At 41.9% G+C, this 22396-nt stretch overlaps 1 protein-coding gene across 1 annotated transcript in view; it reads left to right on the top strand.

Annotated features, from left to right (window-relative positions):
* LOC131191513 (alpha-2-macroglobulin-like) overlaps positions 1 to 22396 on the top strand; it is a 108624-nt gene that overhangs the window by 10172 nt on the left and 76056 nt on the right. Inside the window, exons 5-14 of the mRNA XM_058169733.1 lie at positions 606 to 626; positions 7149 to 7317; positions 9492 to 9576; positions 11027 to 11144; positions 13041 to 13155; positions 14639 to 14748; positions 15860 to 16021; positions 16795 to 17010; positions 17513 to 17573; positions 19183 to 19328. Coding sequence (XP_058025716.1) covers positions 606 to 626; positions 7149 to 7317; positions 9492 to 9576; positions 11027 to 11144; positions 13041 to 13155; positions 14639 to 14748; positions 15860 to 16021; positions 16795 to 17010; positions 17513 to 17573; positions 19183 to 19328 — 1203 coding nt within the window. The remainder of the gene's footprint in view (positions 1 to 605; positions 627 to 7148; positions 7318 to 9491; positions 9577 to 11026; positions 11145 to 13040; positions 13156 to 14638; positions 14749 to 15859; positions 16022 to 16794; positions 17011 to 17512; positions 17574 to 19182; positions 19329 to 22396) is intronic.

The following is a 22396-nucleotide window of genomic DNA, read 5'->3' as shown; positions in this document are numbered from 1 at the left end:
GTTGAAACAGGAGACCCTATATCATTTCAAACAAATGGCTATCTAGTCTCTTCTTAACAACCTCCAGTGATGGAGCATCCACAACTTTTGAAGGCAAGCCATTCCACTGATTAATTGTTCTCACTGTCAGTAAATTTCTCAGTTCTAGGTTGCTTCTCTCTTTGATTAGTTTCCGTCCATTGCTTCTTCTGCCTTCAGGTGCTTTGGAGAAGAGGCTGACCTCTTCTTTTTAGTGGCAGCCCCTTAGATATTGGAACACTACTGACATGTCACCCCTAGTCCTTCTTTTCATTAAACTTGACATGCCCAATTCCTACTACCATTCTTCATTTGTTTGATTCTCCGGTCCCCTAACCATCTTCGGATGGTTGGGATGAGAGACAGGAACTGATCCAAAATCTCCCAGAACTTTCTATGTCTGAGGAGGACCAGGATTTGATTTCCCTGCTCCTACTGCAGCAAATTCCCCACTGCCCCACAAACAGAAGAGATCACCTATAATATCAAATATTCACATTTCCTCTTTGTGTGTACATGTGTATAAGATTATAATTCATTGTCTTATAGTTTCTGATTTTTCTCTCTCTCGTTTTTATTTCTGTCAGATTCCTTTAATTTACATCCAGGTAAGTATTCTTCTCTTACCGTAATAAAAAGATGTTGCTACACATCCCCATATTATATTTGCTGGTATCAAAATTGCACAATTTTCAGCATAATTCAAGTTTAATTGTCATCATACGCAACTTTTCAGTTTTTCTTTTCTTTTGTTTAAAAAGGAGATCCAGCAATGTTATGGGGCACATTGAAGGAAGAGATCCAGTTTGGGCATCATAGAATTATAATTAGCGTACCCATTAATTGTAAGAAACTGATATATCTAGAGCTAGTTGGACTGTGCCCCAGGTACTCTACTTTCTTTAAGAAATTCTGGAAAATGAATAAATTACCAAAAATTGGAAGAGAGCAAATATCTGTTTCTTCAGGAAGAGGGAAAGACAGATCAATCATCAAAATTGACAAGGAAGTTTCTGGAAATGCAGTAGTATATAAGCCAAAATAACACATATGTATACAAACACGCCTGTGAGGATTCTACAGTATGTCATAAAAATGATTTTATGCTCCTTAAAAACAGTACAACAATTTATCGGGGGTCAGCATGCATTTGTCAACAGGTTTTGTCAGATTATGCTTATCTTTACATCAAATAACGTTTTCAGTAGACAGTGCGTGGTATTGCAACAGATATGATTCTGATTTACAAACTAATAAAATAAGGGCTCGAAGACATTCTATCAGGTAGATCTGCAACTGGCTCAAAAACCAAACCCTGAGTGTTCATGTTTTTCACCAGACCAATGAGAGATATTGAATAGGGTGCCACAAAGTTTAACTGTATACAGGTAGTCGACTTGTATAGTAGGAACTTACCACGATTGTAAGTCATGTCAGTTGCAAAAGGAGCCAGTCACATGACTGACCTGATTTTACAACCTTTTTTTAATGGCAGTTGTTAAGTGAACTAATTATTTGCTTTGGGTGCGGTTTTGTAGATAACCAGGAGTAAGTGTCCTTTTTTGGGGGGGGGGGGGTTAACAAAACTGTTGTAAAGTGTAGTCACGTGACTGGGACCCCGCAAATGGCTGTAAATGCACCTGTGAGCCAAATGCCTGGTCATGTGACCGGGGGGGGGGGAACTGTTGGCATTTGAATTTGGATTGTAGGTAGCCTGAAGTAACTTGGAACGGTTGCTAAGCGATCCTTGGTTATAAATCAAGGATTACCTGTGTGGAAAAGTGACAGAACCAGTGAAATGTAGGCCAGAGTCATAAAAGCGAGGGAGGGAAGGGCTGTTTCCTAGCAAGCAGAAAGACAAAGGAGAGCCAAGGGGACTCCGCCTATTTTGCAGATTACAGGCAATCCTCAATTAATGACCATAACTGAACCCAAAATTTCTATTGCTGGGCAAGGCAGTTGCCAAGTGATTTGTACCCCTATTTTATGACATTTCTTGACCACAACTGTTAAGTGAATTACTGCAGTTGTTAAATGAATCATGTGGCCGTTAAGTGAACCTGGCTTTCCCACTGACTTTGTATCTCAGAAGCTGACTGGGAAGATCCCAGATAGTGATCACACAATCCCAGAACAGCGTTAAGTGTCATAAATACATACCTGTTGCCGAGTGCCTGAATTTTGATCATGACCTTTGGGATGTTACAATGGTTGTATGTGTGAAAATTGATCAGTAGTCCTTTTTTCCCCACTAAATGAATGGTTGTAAGTCAAGGACTACCTGTGTATCTGGTAGTTATGCAGGTAAGTGCTTTGGTCTAGCAAGTTTTCTGTCCATAAATGAGCAACAATAAAGATGTTTTTTTCGAGAGGCAACTGGACTTTTTTTTTTTTTTTTAATTTGAATTTATATCCCGCCCTTCTCCAAAGACTCAGGGCAGCTTACACAGTGTTAAGCAATAGTCTTCATCCATTTGTATATTATATACAAAGTCAACTTTTATTGCCCTCAACAATCTGGGTCCTCTTTTTTCTTTGAAGACATTTCGCTTCTCATCCAAGAAGCTTCTTCAGTGTTGAGAAACGAAATGTCTCCAAAGAAAAACCAGAAAGCCCAGTTGCCTCTCAAAAAAAGCACCTTTGGGACAACCATGATCTGGATGACTGAGAATCTCCATAGACAACATTAAAGAAACTATTCAGAAATAACTTCATGTTCTTAGCTCAACGGGCATGGGAAGATAGGATGGCCCATTTCAAATATCCAAAAGAAGGAGCTGCAGAATAAGGCTATTTAAGGAGTCATAATCTTACGTTTCCAGAAGGCTAATTCCAGTTCAATAATAGAACAACAGAGTTGGGAGGAATCTTGGTTTTCTAGTCCAACCCCCTGTGCAAGCAGGAAACCCTACATTATTTCAGACAAATACTTGTCCATTTTTTTCTTAAAGAAATGTTTCACAAAACTGCCTAAAAACAAAGGAACATCTTTACTGGTAATAGAAAAGGAGCGTGGAGGTTTGAGTGGTTGGATCGCTGGGCAGGTTAGCAAGCCTGCGTTTGAGACCCAAGAGCTGCCATGGGGTGGGGTTGAGCTCGTCCTTCACTCCAGCTCCTGCCATGGACATAAAAGGAGATCCCAACTGGGTGTCTCCAGGGCAATGGTGATATCACCGGCTAATTCTTTCCATCTGGAAGAGCCTCGGTGTTTCTAACTTCGTGCAAAAAAGTTAGTAATAGATATTCCTGGAGTATAATTCTGTGTCATGCTCATCATCCTGGAATCTCATTCTTTCAAAGTGTTCTACAATACTTTCTGGAGGTTAGTAATAAAATGATCACTTGAAGTCACCATTATGATGGGCTTAACGGACAATTTGGGAGTTCATTAGAAATGTAGCTGCTGGCTATGATGTTATGCAAATAGAGATAACGGATGGTATTTTATCATATCTTCCGGGACGTCTAAGTATTTTGGCTGGCCTTGATTTCCCCTCCCACTCCATCATGCTATCGTATCAGAGCATGAACTCTAAGTCATTGGGATTTAAACATTGACCTTCAATCAATGGAACAAAACTTGCATTAACCTATGGAAATGAAGAAATTTGGGGTGGGCAATGGATAACCAGGGATGGACTTTTATCTGGAAGGGTTGTGAACTCAGCTCAGTTCCAAGAAGTTTTTTTTTTTTTTAAGACATTGAATTTATATTTTCATGATTTGAATTAAATTTTAATTTCTACTTGATTGTACAAGTATATTTTTTAGGGATGCTTCAGAATTTGATTTTCTTCTCCAGAATGAGTAGGTGTAATGTGATACAATCTACTCAGATTATGGGCATCATTGTTCTCTTTGATTATCTAGAACAAATAGATTTTTTTTACTACAGGGGCGGAAGTGGGGAGAAAAAGGTTTTAAATATTAACCACCATTGCAGGTTTTTTTTACCAAAAGATATAGTCAGAAGTACTTGGGGAGCGGGATTACTTCCCTATTCCGATTGGGATGAAATAGGATTTCCAAATCCACCCACATCAGTTAATGATTGAGTGATAGGGTTTCAAAAGAAAGAATTCAAATTTGAATTACCGTATATACTCGAGTATAAGCCGAGTTTTTCAGCACGTTTTTTGTGCTGAAAAACGTCCCCTCGGCTTATACTCGAGTATATACGGCTTATACTCGAGTTTTTTTTCTTCTTCTTTTTTTCACATTATACCGGATGGCGCAAACTTGACGGGCTTTTGCATTAGCGCGGGGAAGCCCTGCCGGTGCAGTGAGAGGGTGGGGCGGGGGAGCCGCCAGCCTTCTCGGCTGAGGGAGGGAGGGTTTCCCCGACCGGTAGCTGCCTCATTTCCCACCCTCGGCTTATACTCGAGTCCCCAGTTTACCCCAGTTTTTTGGGGTAAAATTGGGGACCTCGGCTTATACTCGGATCGGCTTATATTCGAGTATATACGGTAGGTTCTGGGAACTTGGCAACCCCAGCTCATTGCTTTGGGTTCCAACTGGTTAGAAAAGAGAAGAGCACGCATAGTTTCTTTCGTCCTCTGATCCTCAATAGTTTCAATCAGAATACAGCTGGAAGGGATCTTCATTGTCTTCTAGTCCAATCCCTGCTCAAGAAGGAAACCCTGGCCGGGTCCATACCATTATAGACAAGTGACTGTCCAATCTCTTCTTAAAAGCCTCCAGTGATGAAGTACCTACAACTTCTTAGGGCAAGTCGTTCCATTAGTTAATTGTTCTGTTAGGAAGTTTCTCCTTAATTCTAGGTTGCTTCTCTCATTGATTAGTTTCCATACATTGCTTCGTCTTGCCTTCTGGTGCTTTGGAAAATAAGTTGACCCCCTCCTCTTTATGGCAACCTCTCAAATACTGGAATAAATATTTTTATTATTTAAATGTTTCCATTTAAATAATGGAACTGAATTAAATCTGCCAGTGACTCTTGGTGTTCACCTGGATTCATTCTTAGCTATCATACTTAAGTAAGTTGCCATGGTCAGAATTTTTTAAAAAATTCCTTGTCCATTTTAAGCTCAATGATTTCCTGCTGGTTTTCCATCCAGAAACTAATCTGGTCCAACCCTGGATGGGTCCAGGTAGTTTTCTTGGCAGCAGTGTGCACATGGTTTCCTGGGATCTTTTTTCAGACATCTTAATCTAATTTATAGCCCTAAAATTTCCTAGGCATTTTCTGTCAAGATAATAGCCATTTCCAACTTGGCTAACAATACAAAAGTGCCATTCCTTTGCTCCAGGTGCTTTTTTGACTTTTCAGTCCAGTGGGATTTCCTGGTGGTCTCCCATTCAAGTATTTCTTGTTGGATTGGGTGGCCATGTAAATTTGATAATAAGTAAGTAAGTAGCTACGTACGTAAGTAACCAGTCGACCAACCTACCAACCAATCAACCAACTAACCAACCAACAAGTCTAATTATTCCATAGCTCAGTATTTCTCAATCTTGACAATGTTAAGATGTGTGGACTTCAACTCCCAGAGTTGGCTGGCTGGGGAATTCTGGGAATTGAAGTCCATACATCTTAAAGTTGCTAAACACAGGCTTGCCTTCTCAAAAAAGGCTTACCTCTTGTCTGTGTGAGGGCTACCCCACTCATACTTCTGAAGACTGCAAAACCTGTTATTGCCCCTTCCCTGACTGGTCTTAAGCTGTTTCTTTTCTCCTAGCAGCCTCAAAGACCTAATAAGTTTCATTTTACAACTGGAATGCTCTCTTTTTTTCTGGCTCTGTTGTGAAACGAAGAGAGAATGTCATTGACCAGGTAAAGTTCTTTGATAAGATTGGTTGTAAATTGACTTGAAAACTGGGGAAAACGCCAAGAGGGCTTCGGGAGGGAAAAGATGCTCTCTGTTTTCCTGGTAGGGAAGTGCAGATAACAAAAGTTTGGGTGTGTTATTTTTTTTTTAAACGAGTCAATTGGTTCTGACGGAATGAAGGCAGAGTCCTGGATCCAATTTTTTTTACTTTTTTTAAAAAGATATTTTCCCCCAAATGTTAGCCTGCATTTGAAATCTGATTTTTTTTATTAGAAAAGTTTTACAAACATTTTAAAAAATATTGTCCCACCCATCCCCCTCCCTCTCCTGTCCCCCCTCCCCTCCCCCCCCCCCGACTTCCCAGAAAGTACAGGGTATTACATCTAACAATCATAAGCTAAAATAAGCTAATTAACCATAAGCTCCCATCTCTCCCTTAGGACCTTAACTCCGCTTTCCCATAATAAGAAAATATACCAATGCAATTCATCGATTATTCATAAGCTATCTGGTACTTCTTAGTCTGGTATTTGTTTTGAATATAATCAATCCATCTTCTCCATTCCAATATATATCTTTCTTGTGAGCAGTCTTTCAAATACGCTGAGATTTTTGCCATCTCAGCTAAGTTCGTTACTTTTAATGTCCATTCTTCAATTGTAGGCAAATAGTCCTTCTTCCAATATTGCGCAACCAAGAGTCTTGCTGCTGGTATTAGATTTAAAAATCAATTTAGTCTCTATTACCGGAAATCTGTGTGTGTGTAAATTTTATTTATACCAACTGCCTCACAGCTGATCTGGTTCCTGAGGCTTTAGAAAGGATTCATTTCCCCAACCACTTGACTTTACGAGATCTTGTGTGAGGATTCCCAACATTTTCAGCCCATGTTTTTGGAGGACATCTGTCAAGGATGTTGTTCTAAATCAACTGTAATTTCAAGGCCTTCCTTTTTGTGTGATGGCTTATCTAGCCACAAAGCCAAAACTAGGAGTTTTCCCTTTTATCTCTGCAAGACATCTGTCTGTGAGCTTCTGTTCTCCACTCTTATCAAGTTCCCTTCTCTGAGTACAGCACAATCGGAGTGAGGCACTCAGATTGCTTTTCAATTGGTCCACAGCAAATTTAAGACAAAACCGCTTGAAAGCAGCTGAACAAAATTTGGAAATGTATTTATGCAGCCAACAGAATAACAGAACAATCTCCATGTGAATTGGTTTAAGATTATAATTCCCAGAATCTAACAAATTGGGGGAAGATTGACCAGAAGATGGGATGGGGCATTAAGTGTTCTATCAGCACCAAAAGCTCTCATGTTTGCATTTTTTGTGTGACTCACAGAACCCCAGGAAAAATCGTCTGTTCCAATGGAATGATGTTAAGCTTAGCATGGGCCTCATCCAGCTGTCTTTCCCTCTGTCTTCTGAGCCTGCCTTAGGCACCTACAAATTGGTGGTAGAACAATCCTCCAGGAAGATTACTGAGCACACATTTTATGTGGAAGAATATGGTAAGAAGGATCAAGCCTACTTTTGTTAACCCTGAGTAGAATTGAGTAATGATTGTATTCCTATCAATCTCTTTGTATGAATGTTTTCATAAATGAAATAGAAGAGATATTTATGGATCTTCCACAGCATTCTTGGAATAAACTTGTGACCACAAGAGGGACTTCTACTTCACATTCTTCTTGTGTTGAACAAGGCTCCTGGATTTCCAAATATTGACTTAGCACAATGTTTCTCAATAGCACCAATTTTAGCACCAAACTCCATCTCCCAGGATTCCCCAGCCAGTACTTGAAGATGCTCTAGGCCAGGGGTCACCAATCTTTTGGACCTCAGGGACTACTAAATTCATAATTTAAAATCCCACGGATCACTAATATGATCTGCCTAATGACCGCTGGGTGGGTGTGGCTAGTTGGTCATGTGACTGGGTGGGTGTGGTCAACTCAATGTAATTCACGTTTAGGGGCGCCTTGTCAGCCTCTACTCACCCCTCCCTTCCCAGCCACTCCTTGCCTGTCCGCCGGGCTCCTTAGGGCCCCAACAAGAAGCAGTTGTTGGAACTAAGCAGCCACCATGAAAAAGAGTTGGCAAAACAGCTCAGTTCAAATTGGATCTGACCGAGAAGGAAGCTCAGCAGAATTACCTCACTCAGGACTAGGAGCATAGGCTTTCCAAGCAGAGGGAAGTCCTTCAAGAGAGCAAGGCCAGGTACCAGCAGCTGGAGGCTCAGCAGGTTGAGATGGTCAGCCAGTTCCAGGCCATGATGCAGTCCCACTGGAACAAGGCCTTCCAGATCCTTGCCACCACTGGCGCTTCCCACCAGTCTTCACCCAAAGCCCTGCGCCAAGAGGCTGAAGCAGACCCAAATTTCTGCCCCCCCCTCCGACCTACACAAAAAGACCCTGAAGGGGAGACTCTCTGCAGCAACACAAACATTCATTGCACCTATCCAGCCCAGGGGCCATAGTTTGAGGACCCCTGATTTAGTGCAATATAAAAAATGCAAATAATTTTTCTGCGGACCACCAAAATTTTCTTACGGACCACCAGTTGGTGACTGCTGCTCTAGACAACATCTGGCTCACTGGGTCATTGTTTCAGAGATACTTCCTCATCTCAACTGAGGAACAGAATGATCAAGGGAGGGCAAAAAAAGCAGTAGGATTGGGAGTGACTTCCGACTTCCTGCCAGCTTCCCCATTGACTGTTTTTGTGGAAAGCAGGCGGGAGGTCATGGAAATAACAAACATGTAATTGCAACTGACTGTGATGGTCTTGAATCTGTTGTTATTTTGCCAAATTTCAATCCCACAGGAATAATAATAGATCCTGGATTTTGGAAACATTCTTTAAGTTGAAGTAGGTTGATTCAATTTTTTTTGCCATATGAGGCATTGTTTGTCCAATTGAAGTTATAATCTGGACAAAGAAACCAGAGGGTTTTTGTAATATATAAGGTAAAGGTAAAGATAAAGCTTCCCCTCGCACATATGTGCTAGTCGTTGCCGACTCTAGGGGGCGGTGCTCATCTCCGTTTTAAAGCCGAAGAGCCAGCGCTGTTGGAAGACGTCTCTATGGTCATGTGGCCGGCATGACTCAACGCCAAAGGCGCATGGAACGCTGTTACCTTCCCACCAAAGGTGGTCCTTATTTTTTCTACTTGCATTTTTACGTGCTTTCGAAACTACTAGGTTGGCAGAAGCTGGGACTAATAATGGGAGCTCACCCCGTTACACGGCAGCACTAGGGATTCAAACCGCCGAACTGCCGACCTTTCAATCGACAAGCTCAGCTATCTTAGCCCCTGAGCCATTTGTAATATATAGATGGGCTTAACTTCCAGACTTCCCTTCCACTTTAATATGCGTGGAGTGGGGAATTCTGGGATTTAAAGTCCACACATCTTAAAGTTGCTAAAATGGAGAAATATTATCTTAGCATCTGTATCTCCATTTTGCCTAGGAAGAATACCCAAAGCTAAGCTTGCAACCAGCCATGGCAGAAAAGACTTAATAACTTTATGGGATGTATGTTTAGTTCTGACACTGGGTTAGCTTTTAGAGATGCTCAGTATTTTCAGCTAGGGTTCAACATCATTTTAATATTATAAGATAGCAGGACTTCGCATATACAAAGTTCTCTTTTAGAGATGACATTTCTCTCCTCTTTTTAGTGTTACCCAAATTTGAAGTTTTGATGACAGCACCAAAGCAAATCTCCGTTCTAGCCACAAAATTTGAAGTGACTGTTTGTGGAAGGTGAGTTCTAATATGGTTTCTTTTCTTTATTTTGGGGGGAAAGGAAGAATGGAGGACTTCTCCCTGGATCTCTGCCTTATCACAGGCACCTTCCTTTGGGGTGGGAACATGGGGAGATTATCAAAAGGTCAAGAAGGTGACAAGAAAGACATAGTCACTTTTTAGAAGCCATGTGTTGGAAAATTATGTATATGGGTAATTTTCATTTTTGCCCCTAGCACATTCCTGGTCACTCCCGATATCCAGTTCAGAGTAAACCCTTGCAATTCTATACAGCATTTCTATACTAGAAAATTCCATTCGGCAATTCTATTCTAGTAAAAATATATATCTCGGCGTTCATTGATTTGACAAATCAGCAAACATCAGAAACAGTTAATAGGCAAAATTGGGATAAAAACCAAGTAAAAACATGCAGAAATGTGAACAGTAGGTAAGAACTAAAATTATCTGCATATCTCTGGCTATATATTGAAAGGCACAAAACTTTCCAAAGTCACTCAAAGCAACACTGCACATAATTTGTATAAAGAGTTCCAAAGGCAGTAGCCTTTACTTATTATAGTTTTAAATCTTTTTGACATACACCTCAGTAGCAGAATAGAGATGAGATGGAGAGGAGGAAACCACATAATTCCTCCTCTGCTCTACACCATATAGGAAAATGTGGAGTGCATATGTCCAACTCCACGGATTCCCCCATTCCCTCCTCTTCCAAACTGTGCTCTTTCACATCAACGATATGCAACATTCCAGTCCCCTTTCCAGTGATTAATGTATGCATAGTACAGGGATGAGATGCATTGTCAGCCTCAAGCCTTCCTTGAAACACCATTTTCACAAGATAGGTGACATCCCTGTGTTATGGGTCTCATGGCTGTCCAGCCCAAGGCATTAGTCAGGCCCCCCCAGAGGGGCCTCTGTGGCTCAGACTGCTAATGCAGTCTGTTATTAACAGCAGCTGCCTGCAATTACTGCAGGTTCTAGTCCCACCAGGCCCAATCAGCCTTCCAATCCTTTATAAGGTAGGTAAAATGAGGACCCAGATTGTTGGGGGCAATAAGTTGACTTTGTATATAAATATACAAATAGAATGAAGACTATTGCTAACATAGTGTAAGCTGCCCTGAGTTTTCGGAGAAGGGCGGGATATAAATGCAAATTTAAAAAAAGAGAGAGAAGGAGAGCATTGTCACCAGCGTCCATAATCAATCATGCTGATGGAACAATGGAGCCCCATGTTTGGGGTTATGGCTTCACAACATCACTGGCAAGAGGATTTCTCATATTGATAAAATAAGTTGCAATGTTCAAAAGAACAAGCAGATGCAGTCTATCTTGTTTTCACAAAAGAGGCAAGCCTTCACCCTTCTATATCATAAAAGCATTGCAAAAAATTACTGCTGTAGATTGTTTTTTAACTCTTTAATCAGTTTGGTTCTGGATGCAGGTATACCTATGGGAAACCTGTCCCTGGCCTGGTGAAAATGACCATCTGCCGTCGTTATGTGCAATATAATGACTGTCCAGGGATAGACCCGAATCTGTGTGAAGAGTACAGTGGAGAGGTACGTTCCAGATGAAGGAAAATGTTCTAGATGGGATATGGAATGTGTAGTTCATCAAAAATTCTTTCGTTCTGATTCCTGCTAGTTTGAGCCAGCATGGACAATTGGAAGATGGGAATGTAAGTCTGGTTACTAAAGAGGTTGACTATCTTTGCTCTAGAGCAGGGGTCTCCAACCTTGGTTCCTTTAAGACTTGTGGACTTCAACTCCCAGAGTTCCTCAGCCAGCTTTGCTGGCTGAGGGACTCTGGGAGTTGAAGTCCACAAGTCTTAAAAGAGACCAAGGTTGGAGACCCCTGCTCTAGAGGAACAAAGGCTACCGTCAGACCTCAAATGAAGGAAGCGAGCTCTCATTAATCAGCTTCAATGACAGGGAAAGGGGATTAGATGACACAAAACATGGCTATTCCAGAAATTTCTGGCAATTTCTCTGAGAGCTGTTTGATTTTCTTATGGATTTCATAAAAGGTATTCATCTGCCATGTTTCGAAAATATTCTCCCTGCCCTTGCATATTCCTACACCCCTATTTTGTGCTTGCATTAATAACCTCCTCTTGATTCCGGAGTTGTATGAGTGCCAGTGGTTGTGTATGAGTGCGTAGCTAATTCAAGAAAATGAGGAATGAGATGCCTTTTCCAACTAACACATTTTATTTAAAAATTGTAATTTTTATGAGCTGCAGTTCATGAAAGCTTATGCCATTTGACAAATATATAAGTCAGAAAAGGGGTTATCAGACTCCTGATTTTTTTTTGCCACCTTAAACTAAAAGAGTTCTCCTCCTTCAATGTCTACAAAGAAAGGTGATTATAATGATCCCTGCAGAACTCTTGGGGTCACATACCTTCTCCCTCCTCCCTCTCTCTCTCATACACACATACACAACCACTCGCCCACACAAACACAACATACCAGTATTCTTTTCCATTCTCCTTCTGAGGATCCCACTTCTCTGCTCCTGTCAGCTCTTTTTGTTCTTTTTCTGCTGCCGAGGACTGATGGATCAATTGGGACAGAGTCGGATATGTTCCAATGAAAGCCACTGTAGGTAGGGGATCAATCGAGTGAAATTCCTAAACAGGGGAATTGGCCTCAAGGTTCTCCAAATCTTGGAGAAAACTTGGCAAGGTTGAACTGAAGCAGGCAAGTAGTTTCCCAAGTACCTGGTTGGATTTCAACTTTTGAATATTCTTACAGTAACCTGTAAAGTATCCTTTGCTGATTCGATGACCTCTAGCTACACAGCTCAGGCTAGCTGTGACTTTGTTTGTTAGTTGTGAAGTCGTGTCCGACCCATCGCGACCCCATTCCTCCAGGCCTTCCTGTCCTCTACCATCCTCTGGAGTCCATTTAAACTCATGTCTACTGCTTCAGTGACTCCATCCAGCCACCTGTTCTCTGTCGTCCCCTTTTTCTTTTGCCCTCAATCTTTCCCAGCATTAGGCTCTTCTCCAGTGAGTCCTTCTTTCTCATTAGGTGGCCAAAGTATTTCAGTTTCACCTTCAGGATCTGGTCTTCTAAAAAGCAGACAGGGTTGATCTCCTCTAGAACTGACTTGTTTGTTCGCTTTGCAGTCCAAGGGACTCGCAGGAGACTTCTCCAGCACCAGAGTTCAAAGGCCTCAATTCTTTGGCGCTCAGCCTTTCTTATGGTCCAACCTTCACAGCCATACATTGCAACTGGGAAAACCATAGCTTTGACTATACTTTTGTTGGCAGGGTGATGTCTCTGCTTTTTAGTACGCTGTCTAGATTTGCCATAGCTTTCCTCCCCAGCTGTGACTTATGGACTTTCAATTCCAATGAATACAGCCAGTTGAAGAAGACCACAATTAAGGAAACATGGTCCTTAAAATCACTGGCTTCTTGATTAGTATTTTTTGTTTTCCCTTACAGGCAAATGGGCATGGGTGTTTCTCTCAGGTGGTAGAAACCAAGATGTTTCATCTGAAGCAAAAGGGTTTGGAAATGCACCTTAAGGCAGAAGGCAAGATCACCGAGGAAGGCACAGGTATCTTTCAGGAAGCAGCAGGGAAAGGGGGTTGGGCTAGATCTCAGGAGGAACTTCCCAACTGGATGAAGGGTGAACCAATGGAATGGGCTACCATATGAAACAGTGAACTTTCCTTTGCTGAAGGGCTTCAGGCGGATTATGATTGGCCAGTGCAATGATTCTCAAAGTGTGATCTCCCAAAGACCCTTTCAGGGGGTCTGGAAAGTCAAATAGATGAATGTTTTAACACTTCTCAGTTTTAATTTTTAATACTGTATATATTTATAGACAGAATCTCAATCATTTTTAAGATTGTAAAGGGTTCCTGAGACCAACATGTTTGAGAACTGTTGCTCTGTGGAAGTTCCAGTCTAAGACCTCTGAACAAGGTTTCAATAGATCAGCATCTTTTGATCTATGACGAGAGTGGGAGATCACTGTATTACTCTCAGACCAGATGTGATCTAATTCATAATTCTGTATTTATTTATTTTATCCTATTTATGTAGTGTATATTGGAGGTGGTGACCCTTTAAGAGCTTTGTGCAACAAAATTTTCTTTTAATGTATGCTGATTTGAGTACCTACAAAGTTACATACAAAGTATTCAGTTGCTAGTAGAAATTGCTAGGCAAACACCCACCAACACCCAAACACACACACACGCACGCACCTCAGAGGAAACATTGCTATTATTGCAAGGTCTAATCTGGGTCAGTCACTGGGACCAAAAGTTTATTCTTCTAAGCTTTCGGGGTCATGCTAGAGCCCATCTTCTGAGAACCTTTCTCTCTCCAAAATATTGTCAGTCAGTAGGAGTGCTGATTTACCACCAGCCTGATACCAGCCTATCAGGTACTTAGAAGCCACACTGTGACACAAAACAAAATTAGCGACTTAATAGTCAGTCATTAATGCCCTAATAACTAAAATCTAGACACAACCGGGAACTGTATAAATACAACCATTGAACAGCCTGATGCACATATTCTCAAGAGAGAGAAGTATCCTGATGATAGGAATAGGAATAGAATAGAATTTTTATTGGCCAAGTGTGATTGGACACACAAGGAATTTGTCTTGGTGCATATGCTCTCAGTGTACATAAAAGAAAAGATACGTTCATCAAGGTACAACATTTACAACACAATTGATGGTCAATATATCAATATAAATCATAAGGATTTATAAGGTTCATAAGGTTCCAGCACGAGCCAGAAAGCTCGGAAGAATAAACCTTTGGTCCTAGTGACCAACTCAGACTGGATCCTGCAATATTATACTGGGACATACATATTTACTTTCATCTGCATTAGCGTTATCCCCACAAATTTTAGCCTCTTGAATACAATGCTAACTGGTGGAGGCATAATAGATAAGGCTGGTTTCTGGGTCCCAATTGCACCCATCTCCTGAAGGGGGAGCTCACTGTATATCCCTGTTGCTAATTCAGAGTCTCTGGACCTTTCCTGTCTCTTTCAATGCTTCCTCTCTTTGACAGGGGTGGAAATGGCAGCGGTGAGCACAATAAGCATCACTACAACAGTCAGCAAACTGAGCTTCGAAAACGCAGAGCCTTATTATAAGCCTGGGATCCCCCTTTTCCTGGAGGTAAGGCAGCAGGAAAGAGATGACTGGTGGGGAAGAGCTGAACACTGATTTTCAACCAATTGCTCTTTGTCCAAGTCCAAGGAGACGGCATTTGAGAGGTTCTTGATGCTTTCTGAGCTTGGTTATTTTCTTGCAGATGTTTCATTATCCAAACCAGGTAACACCCATCAATGCTAGTCTAACAGATGGTATTTCTCAACAACCTCAGCTGCTATCATTCTTCCCCACCCACCGCACAGAAGAACCCCTAAATTCTGCAGTCAATATGGCAGGGGTGAAAAAAGGGTAGACCAAAGATCATATATAGTCTGCCACAATTCCTTTGGTGGCCTTCCCCATGGGAGTTTAGGACAATAATTCTAGCCTTTAAAATTTGGGGGGAAATTGGGTTGTGGGGGGGGGGGATTTAGGGGATGCGGTGGCTCAGTGGCTAAGACGCTGAGCTTGTCGATCAGACGGTCAGCAGTTCAATGGTTCGAATCCTTAGCACCACATAATGGAGTGAGCTCCTGTTACTTGTCCCAGCTTCTGCCAACTAGCGGTTGTAGGAAGCATGTAAAAATTGCAAGTAGAAAAATAGGGACCACCTTTGGTGGGAAGGTAACAGTGCTCCCTGAGCCTTTGGAGTTTAGTCATGCTTGCCACATGACCATGGAGACGTCTTCGGACATCACTGACTCTTCGGCTTAGAAACCGAGATGAGCACCGCCCCCTAGAGCCGTAAACGATTAGCACACATGTGCAGGAAAACCTTTATCTTTACCTTGGGGGTTTATTTTTATAAATATTCCACCTATGTCAGCAGCTCCACCCCCCCTCAGGAATCCTGGCCCTGCTCAGCTTGGGAGAGGGACTCTCAAGAAGACCCACAAAGCTATTAAGGCCCTTGGACAATGAATTCATGAGTAAATCAAAAAAGTCAAGATGGTGGCCAGGCATCAAAGCCTTTACCCTTTTTAACAAGTGTCACATGAGCAACACACATAAAAACCAGTCAAGGCTTTGGTGGCATGATTACAGCCCATCTTGACTTTTGACACTCCAGGTATGCCCCCAATGAGAGTTGAAATCTAAATAATTGGATGTGGGTTAATTTTTTTTCCACACGTAGATGAAACTGGTGGATGATATGGATATGCCGATGGCTAATAAGAGCATTGAGATTAAAGGACCTTCTGTGAAATACACAGCCAGGTACACAACCAATGAGGAAGGACGAATACAGTTTTCCATAGATACATCAAAGTTCACAGAGGAATCCATCGATTGGCAGGTGAGTGTTTTGGAGTGAAAAACAATCCCTTGTTGTGTCCTTTTCAATCCAAATTCTGCTAAGCACCATCTTTGGGAGAACTCACAAACATATCCCCCTGTGATTTTTGCATTTACTCATTATCCCTCCCTTTGTAATGGGGAATAGCAATGTTCTTCCAATTGTTTGACACAGATGCTGTACATTCAACAAATTGCATTGCTATTCCATAAAGCAAATTGCCTATTTCATCCCAGAACATTTCTTCTGCTATACCATCTGCCCCTGCAGCCTTATCATTTTCCAATTTTCTCACAGCTTTGAGAACTTCCTTTTTGCTGTAGGACACTAACATTCATAACATGTGTTTCAGTTTGCTCTTCATTGCATGTAACAATCATTTTGCTGGATGTGTATTTCAGATGCACTTAACATACAAAGGTGTCACTCTTATATACCTTGGGGCTCTACTGCAGGGTAAAGAAACCCAGCAAAATGTCTTTTTGGTTCCCTGGAGTAATGTCATAATGAAAGTGTCTAAAGGAGGGACCTGCCCTGCTGTCTCATACTTAGCTGTAAACATCCCTGCAATACTACTGATCTGAATTATCGAGCCTATCTATAGGGCTCTCCAACCTTGGCACTTTTATGAGTTGTGGCCTTCAACTCCCAGAATCCCTCAGCCAGCATGGCACTGGTCTAGCTATTTCTTTCATTCAGTAATTATATTTTGAGAAAAAATGTATATATTTTGCTCTTTAAGCAGAGTGGTTTCTTTGCCTTTCTATAAACAGGGAGTTTACAAAGAAAATGAATGGTGTGACAATTCGGTCAACATTTATCACCAACGTGCCTCGCACTTGGTGAACCGATTTTACTCACCAAGTCAAAGTTACCTCCACATTGAGCCTCTGCGAAAAACATTGAGCTGTGGCGACACACATCATATTCAAGTGCATTTTATCCTGGATCCAAATGCTGTGAAGAACGAAATTATCTTTTATTATCTGGTGAGTTAGAAAAGAAATATATTTTCTTTTTTCTGATGTGAGGATACACTATAGGACATAGATGGATGGAAGATTCAGTATTAGGTAGAATAGTAACAGATTTTAGATTTCACCAATGACATAAACCACAACTGGGATTTAGAAGCTGGAATTTGAAGTTGTACCAATTTTAGGAAGCCATGGGCCCTAGTGAGTAGGATGTCACTATGCCCCAGATATTCAGCTTCTTCCCTTGTGATTTTAGAGTGAATTTCAGAGGGATGATTGCTTTTTTTAAAACTAAGTCCAAAGACTGCTTTGGCTCACACTACTGTTGATGAGTTGCTTGCTGCTAAATGACTGGAAAACCTGTTGCCCAACTTCAGGGAGCTATTGAAAGTATTTTGATCAAGGGTATCAACAGAAGGCAGTCCAACAAGATAAGATGATGGCTGCCACCATTCCATCAATCCTCTGCTAGTTTTCTGACCTGCATTGCAAGAATTGCTCTTTTGTTTTCCAGGTGATGGCTAAGGGAGACATCATACGAGGTGGGACACACACACAGCCGATACAGGGAAAAGGTAAATGCTCCCCACACCAGCTTGCATTCCCCTCCATGCTTGCCAAAAAGCTTCCCTGGAATGTCCATCACTCCCATTTCAAATGCTGGCTTGAAGTGTGTCAGTCTATAGGTAATCCAGTTCTCCCTTGCTAAATGCTGGATGCCCGTTGCTGGTCTACAAAGTTTTGCCACTTGCAATTGGTTGCTATATCCTATTTCGCAGTGGCAGAGAAAGGGATGTGGGCAGCGGTGGGATTCAGCCAGTTCGCACCACTTCTGGAGAACCGGTTGTTAACTTTCTGAGCAGTTTGGCGAACTGGTTGTTGGAAGAAATCATTCGGGCGGAGAACCAGTTGTTAAATTACTTGAATCCCAGCACTGGATGTGGGAACATACAGCCAGCCTTGCCAGTGAGCAGAGGAAAGGATGGGGACGGGGGGGGGGAGGGGGGGGGAGAATGAACAGGCCATTCCTCGCAAATCTCTGCAGCCACTTCTTTCATCCTGAGTTTTGGCTGCATGTCACAGTGAATCTTTTTACAGCCACCGTGCTGCCCAGTTGCCTACCACCATTTCTTCTAGGATAAGCCCTTCTTGGAGATCCACAGAGAGGCTCAGGGGTTCAGCCTCTCAGAGTTGCTGCCTAGCATGCTAGATGTCACTTAGCTTTTGAGGAAAGCAAATGCATGTAAGGCAGAAGGATAAAAGAGAGGGAAGAGGGTGGAGCTCCCAACTGCCTGGGATACAAAAGGCTCCAATTTCAACCCTTAGTAGTGCCTCTCCTTATTTTCTAAGGTCGCAAAGGGTTGAAGGGCTCCATGCAGGGGTAAAATGCTCCCAATTCAGTCCAGTTTGCCCAAACAGGTAGTAAAAAAGGCTACTGGTTTGCCAAACCGGTAGTAAAAAATGTAAAAAAAAAGTTCCGACGATCATGTGAGTGACGCGCGATCCTCAAAACTTTTTAAAAAAACTTATTTAGCATTTTTTACCACCGGTTCTCCAGAGACAGCAGTAAAAATGCTTTTCAAAAGTAAAAAAAAAGGCTCCAACGATTACAGCTGTGGCACGCGATCGTCAGAGCCTTTTTTTTCTTTTAAAATAATTTTTTTACAACCTATTCAGGCGAATAGGTTGTAAAAAAATGCTTTTAAAAGTTAAAAAAAAAATCCCATGCCACAGCTGATCACCCCTCCCCCGTGCCTCTACTTACCCCATGACTCCTTTTGGCGTGCACTGCGTGCGCGCACCTCGCATTTGGTGCGTGGTGAGCACTGCCCATGCGCAACCAACAAACCAGTAGTAAGCCGGTTCATATTTCACCACTGGCTCCATGGCATGTGCCATGTGGTGTGTTTTATGTCCGTTGCCCTCCTTTGCGGTAGAAGATGTTACTGGAGGGAGATTCACTTGCTGATTCATGGATAAGGTGCACCCATACAACTATGAAGGAGAAGAGAACAGCTGAAGCCCTCCACCTCCTGATACTTCAACGATCCACTTCTATCCCATATTTCTCAGCCCATTGTGGTTGTCTGATGTATTCCAACTGGAATTAATTCCTTCTAACTTTCCCCTTTTCAATCTCTTTCTCTCACATTCTTTCCTCCACCTGGGATTTTCTTGCTTTAGAACCCAAAGGGGACTTCCTTTTGAATCTCTTGGTGGACGTTGACACTGCTCCCATAACCCGCTTGCTCCTCTACACCACTTTGCCCAGTGGAGAACTCGTTGCCCACTCAAGAGATTTCACTGTAGAAAAGTGCTTCTCCAACAAGGTAAGTGAAGAAACAAAATGTCCACTTTTAACCGTGTTTCGGAAATAGCATACTGATCATGTAGTTAATGTGAGATGAGTACTCCTTCTGACCTGAACTGGACTGAGCACACAGAAAAGACAGTATAGATTTACAGCATTACAGAGTAAGAAGGGACCTTGGAACAGGGGGCTGAATTAGAAGAATTCCAGGTTTAATGGCCATTTACTAGGAATACGTTGGAAAATGTGTAGATTGGACAAATCAGGCAGAAGAGAAGCCTAAAAGAAGACATTTGCAAATGAAATGCAAATGAGAAGGACTAAAGGAGACATGATAGCAGTGTTCCAATATTTGAGGGGCTGCCACATAAAGGAAGGGGTCAAATTATTTTCAAAGGCATCTGAAGGCCAGACAAGGAATAATGGATGGAAACTGATCAAGGAGAGATTATAAATAAGGAGAAATTTTCTGACAGTGAGAACAACCAACCAATGGAACAGCTTGCCTTCAGAAGTTGTGGGAGCTTCATCACTGGATGCTTTCAAGCAGAAATTGGACTGCCATTTGTCAAAAATGGTATAAAGCTGTGATGGCGAACCTATGGCACACATGCCACAGGTAGCACACATAGCCCTATCAGTGGGCATGCGAGCTCAGCTCCGGCGTGCCCGCTGATTTTCAGGCCTTATAGGCCCACCAGAAGTAGGGAACAGGTTGTTTCCTGCCTCTGGAGGGCAGGGCGTGGTGGGGAAGGCCTATTTTTCTCTCACACCTGGCTCCAGAGCCTCTCTTTGAGTCAGGGGAGGGTGAAAACAGCCTTTCTAATGCCTTGGCCCATTTGCCAACTTCCGGTTGGATAGGAAGTGATGTTTTTTGCTGTCTCCAACCTCCAGAGCCTCTCCAGGAGTCTCCGGAGGCTGGGGACAGCAAAAAAGTCACTTCCTGTCCAACCAGAAGTATATAGAATATACCAGTATAGTTAAATTGATAGTTTTAAAGAAATTTGAAATTCAAAATTGAAAGCCAAACATAGACTAGATACCCACCTCTCATTAAAAATCCTTCCTGACAATCCAGAATACAAATGTATGTATGTAGAAAATAAAATATCTGCACATCTGTAGAATTGGACTTGTTGATCCTGAGCTAGATTCAATCTATCCTGATTCATCTGATGTCACAGTGCCGGATTAGGACAGAAATTGCAAGGATGATGAATGTTTCTAGTGCTTTCTACCCTATATAAATAACTCAGTGGTTTTTTTTTACTACTGCTCCTTAAACAGCCTCCATTACATCCTTGCCTACATCTAATGACTTGGTTTCATTTGAACATAAGAAAAAAAAAACCCAATGGAACAGTCCACCTATGGATTTTCCATCTCTGGATATTTTTAAGAAAGGGCTGGACAGTCACTTCTCCAAATGGTTGAACTTACAGAAGAATAAGCTAGATCAGTGGTCCTCAATCTTTGTGGCTTGGCAGGCGGGCCGGGGCGGGGAATCGGGCTGCACGAGTGGCAGGTACGCAGCTCAACCTACCTGAGCAGTGGGGCGGCATGCACATGCGTGCACGAACAGCTGGAGTTGCGCAAGTTGAGTTGCGCGCATGTGCAGATGTGCCAGCCTGCTGCTTGTGCAAGTTGAGCTATGCGCACTTGCGCATACACTGGCCCACTGCTTGTTCAGCCCGGTTGCAAAGAGGCCATGGCCCGGTAGTAGACCGTGGCCCGGGGATCCCTGAGATACATGATTTTTGGGCTCAAAGCACTGGAAACTTGGGACAGTGGATTGGGTTCTTTGTATCGCTCCTCAGTGGCTGAGGAAAGACTTTTATTTTTAAAAGGGAAATTTACAAATTGAAAAAGAAAAAAGGAAAAAAAAGGAACGGTAAATTATGAATGTCTTCAACCAGTAGAGAAATTAATCTTAATACTGGAACTATTTTCTATTGTAATTATTTTCCCTAAGTTCTTTATCTACATTCTATTCTTTTTTTTATTTATTTATGAAAGTTTTTATTGCATTTAAAAACAAAGAAAAAACAGTGAATTTTGCTCCACGTCTCTGGTTTTTAACATCTCTGTCAAATCTAAAATACTATATCATGTGTTCTCAATTTATATATAAATTTACATATTTCCTGATTCCATTTATATCAAGTATATGCCATGTTATTACTACTATTACAACTCTATACATATTTAATAAGACTGTTCTACCTTCACAATACAATATACAATATACATTGATATATACATTTCCAGACGCTCCTTATCCCTTTTTGGCATCTACATTCTATTCTTTAAAGTCCAATGTCACTATATCTATCCATCTTTCTTTTCTTTAACTTCTTTAGCTCCTCTCTTTATTCCCTCCATTTCTCTAGTGTCGCTTTCTAGGGCTGTATCTTTTTCTCAGAACTTGGATCTTTTATTTTATTTTATTTTCTTAGTTTTTATTTCTGTTTGTATCAAAGCCCTGACTTTTTGCTTCCCTTTTCCACTGCTTGGATCCTGGCTGGGCCTCTTTTCTTCTTTCCTATCTTTCCTCCGTCTGAGGGAAACAGTGGCTTGGAACAACTTTTCCCTCATGCAGCTCTGAGGGAAGGAAATAAATGTCTCCCTCTCCTTCCCCCTCCCCCCGCCCCCAGTTTTCTCACCTGGCCCCTCTTTTTCCATTGCTTTTTTCTCCACAGGACTGTATTTTTTTTTAAAAAAAAAATACTCTTTATTTCCTTATTTCCTATAATTAGAGTTTGGCTGCTTATTCTGCGTTTGCCTCACCAAGACTACTAATGGCGGAGCTCCCCGGCAGCCATTTTGTCTTCCCTTCCCTTTGTTCTCTTACCCAACAATGCTTGTTTGATTGGCAGCTGGGTTGTCATGGCGATGAGGAGTGGGGGCGGGCCAAGAAGTTTTGACAGCACAGTCTGGCACTTCTGCAGCTTCGTTGGGCTCATTTCTGACTCCATTTAGCAGAAGAAATGCCCTTTTTCAAAGATCTGGTTTATGTTTGCAGGCCAGACTGTGGTTCTCTGACCAATAAGGCCTGCCTGGCCAGAAAACCCACTGCTTATTCTGCCT

This window comes from Ahaetulla prasina, chromosome 2, assembly GCF_028640845.1.
Source record: "Ahaetulla prasina isolate Xishuangbanna chromosome 2, ASM2864084v1, whole genome shotgun sequence".
NCBI lineage: Eukaryota > Metazoa > Chordata > Lepidosauria > Squamata > Colubridae > Ahaetulla > Ahaetulla prasina.
This window is presented reverse-complemented; position numbering and strand designations above follow the sequence as displayed.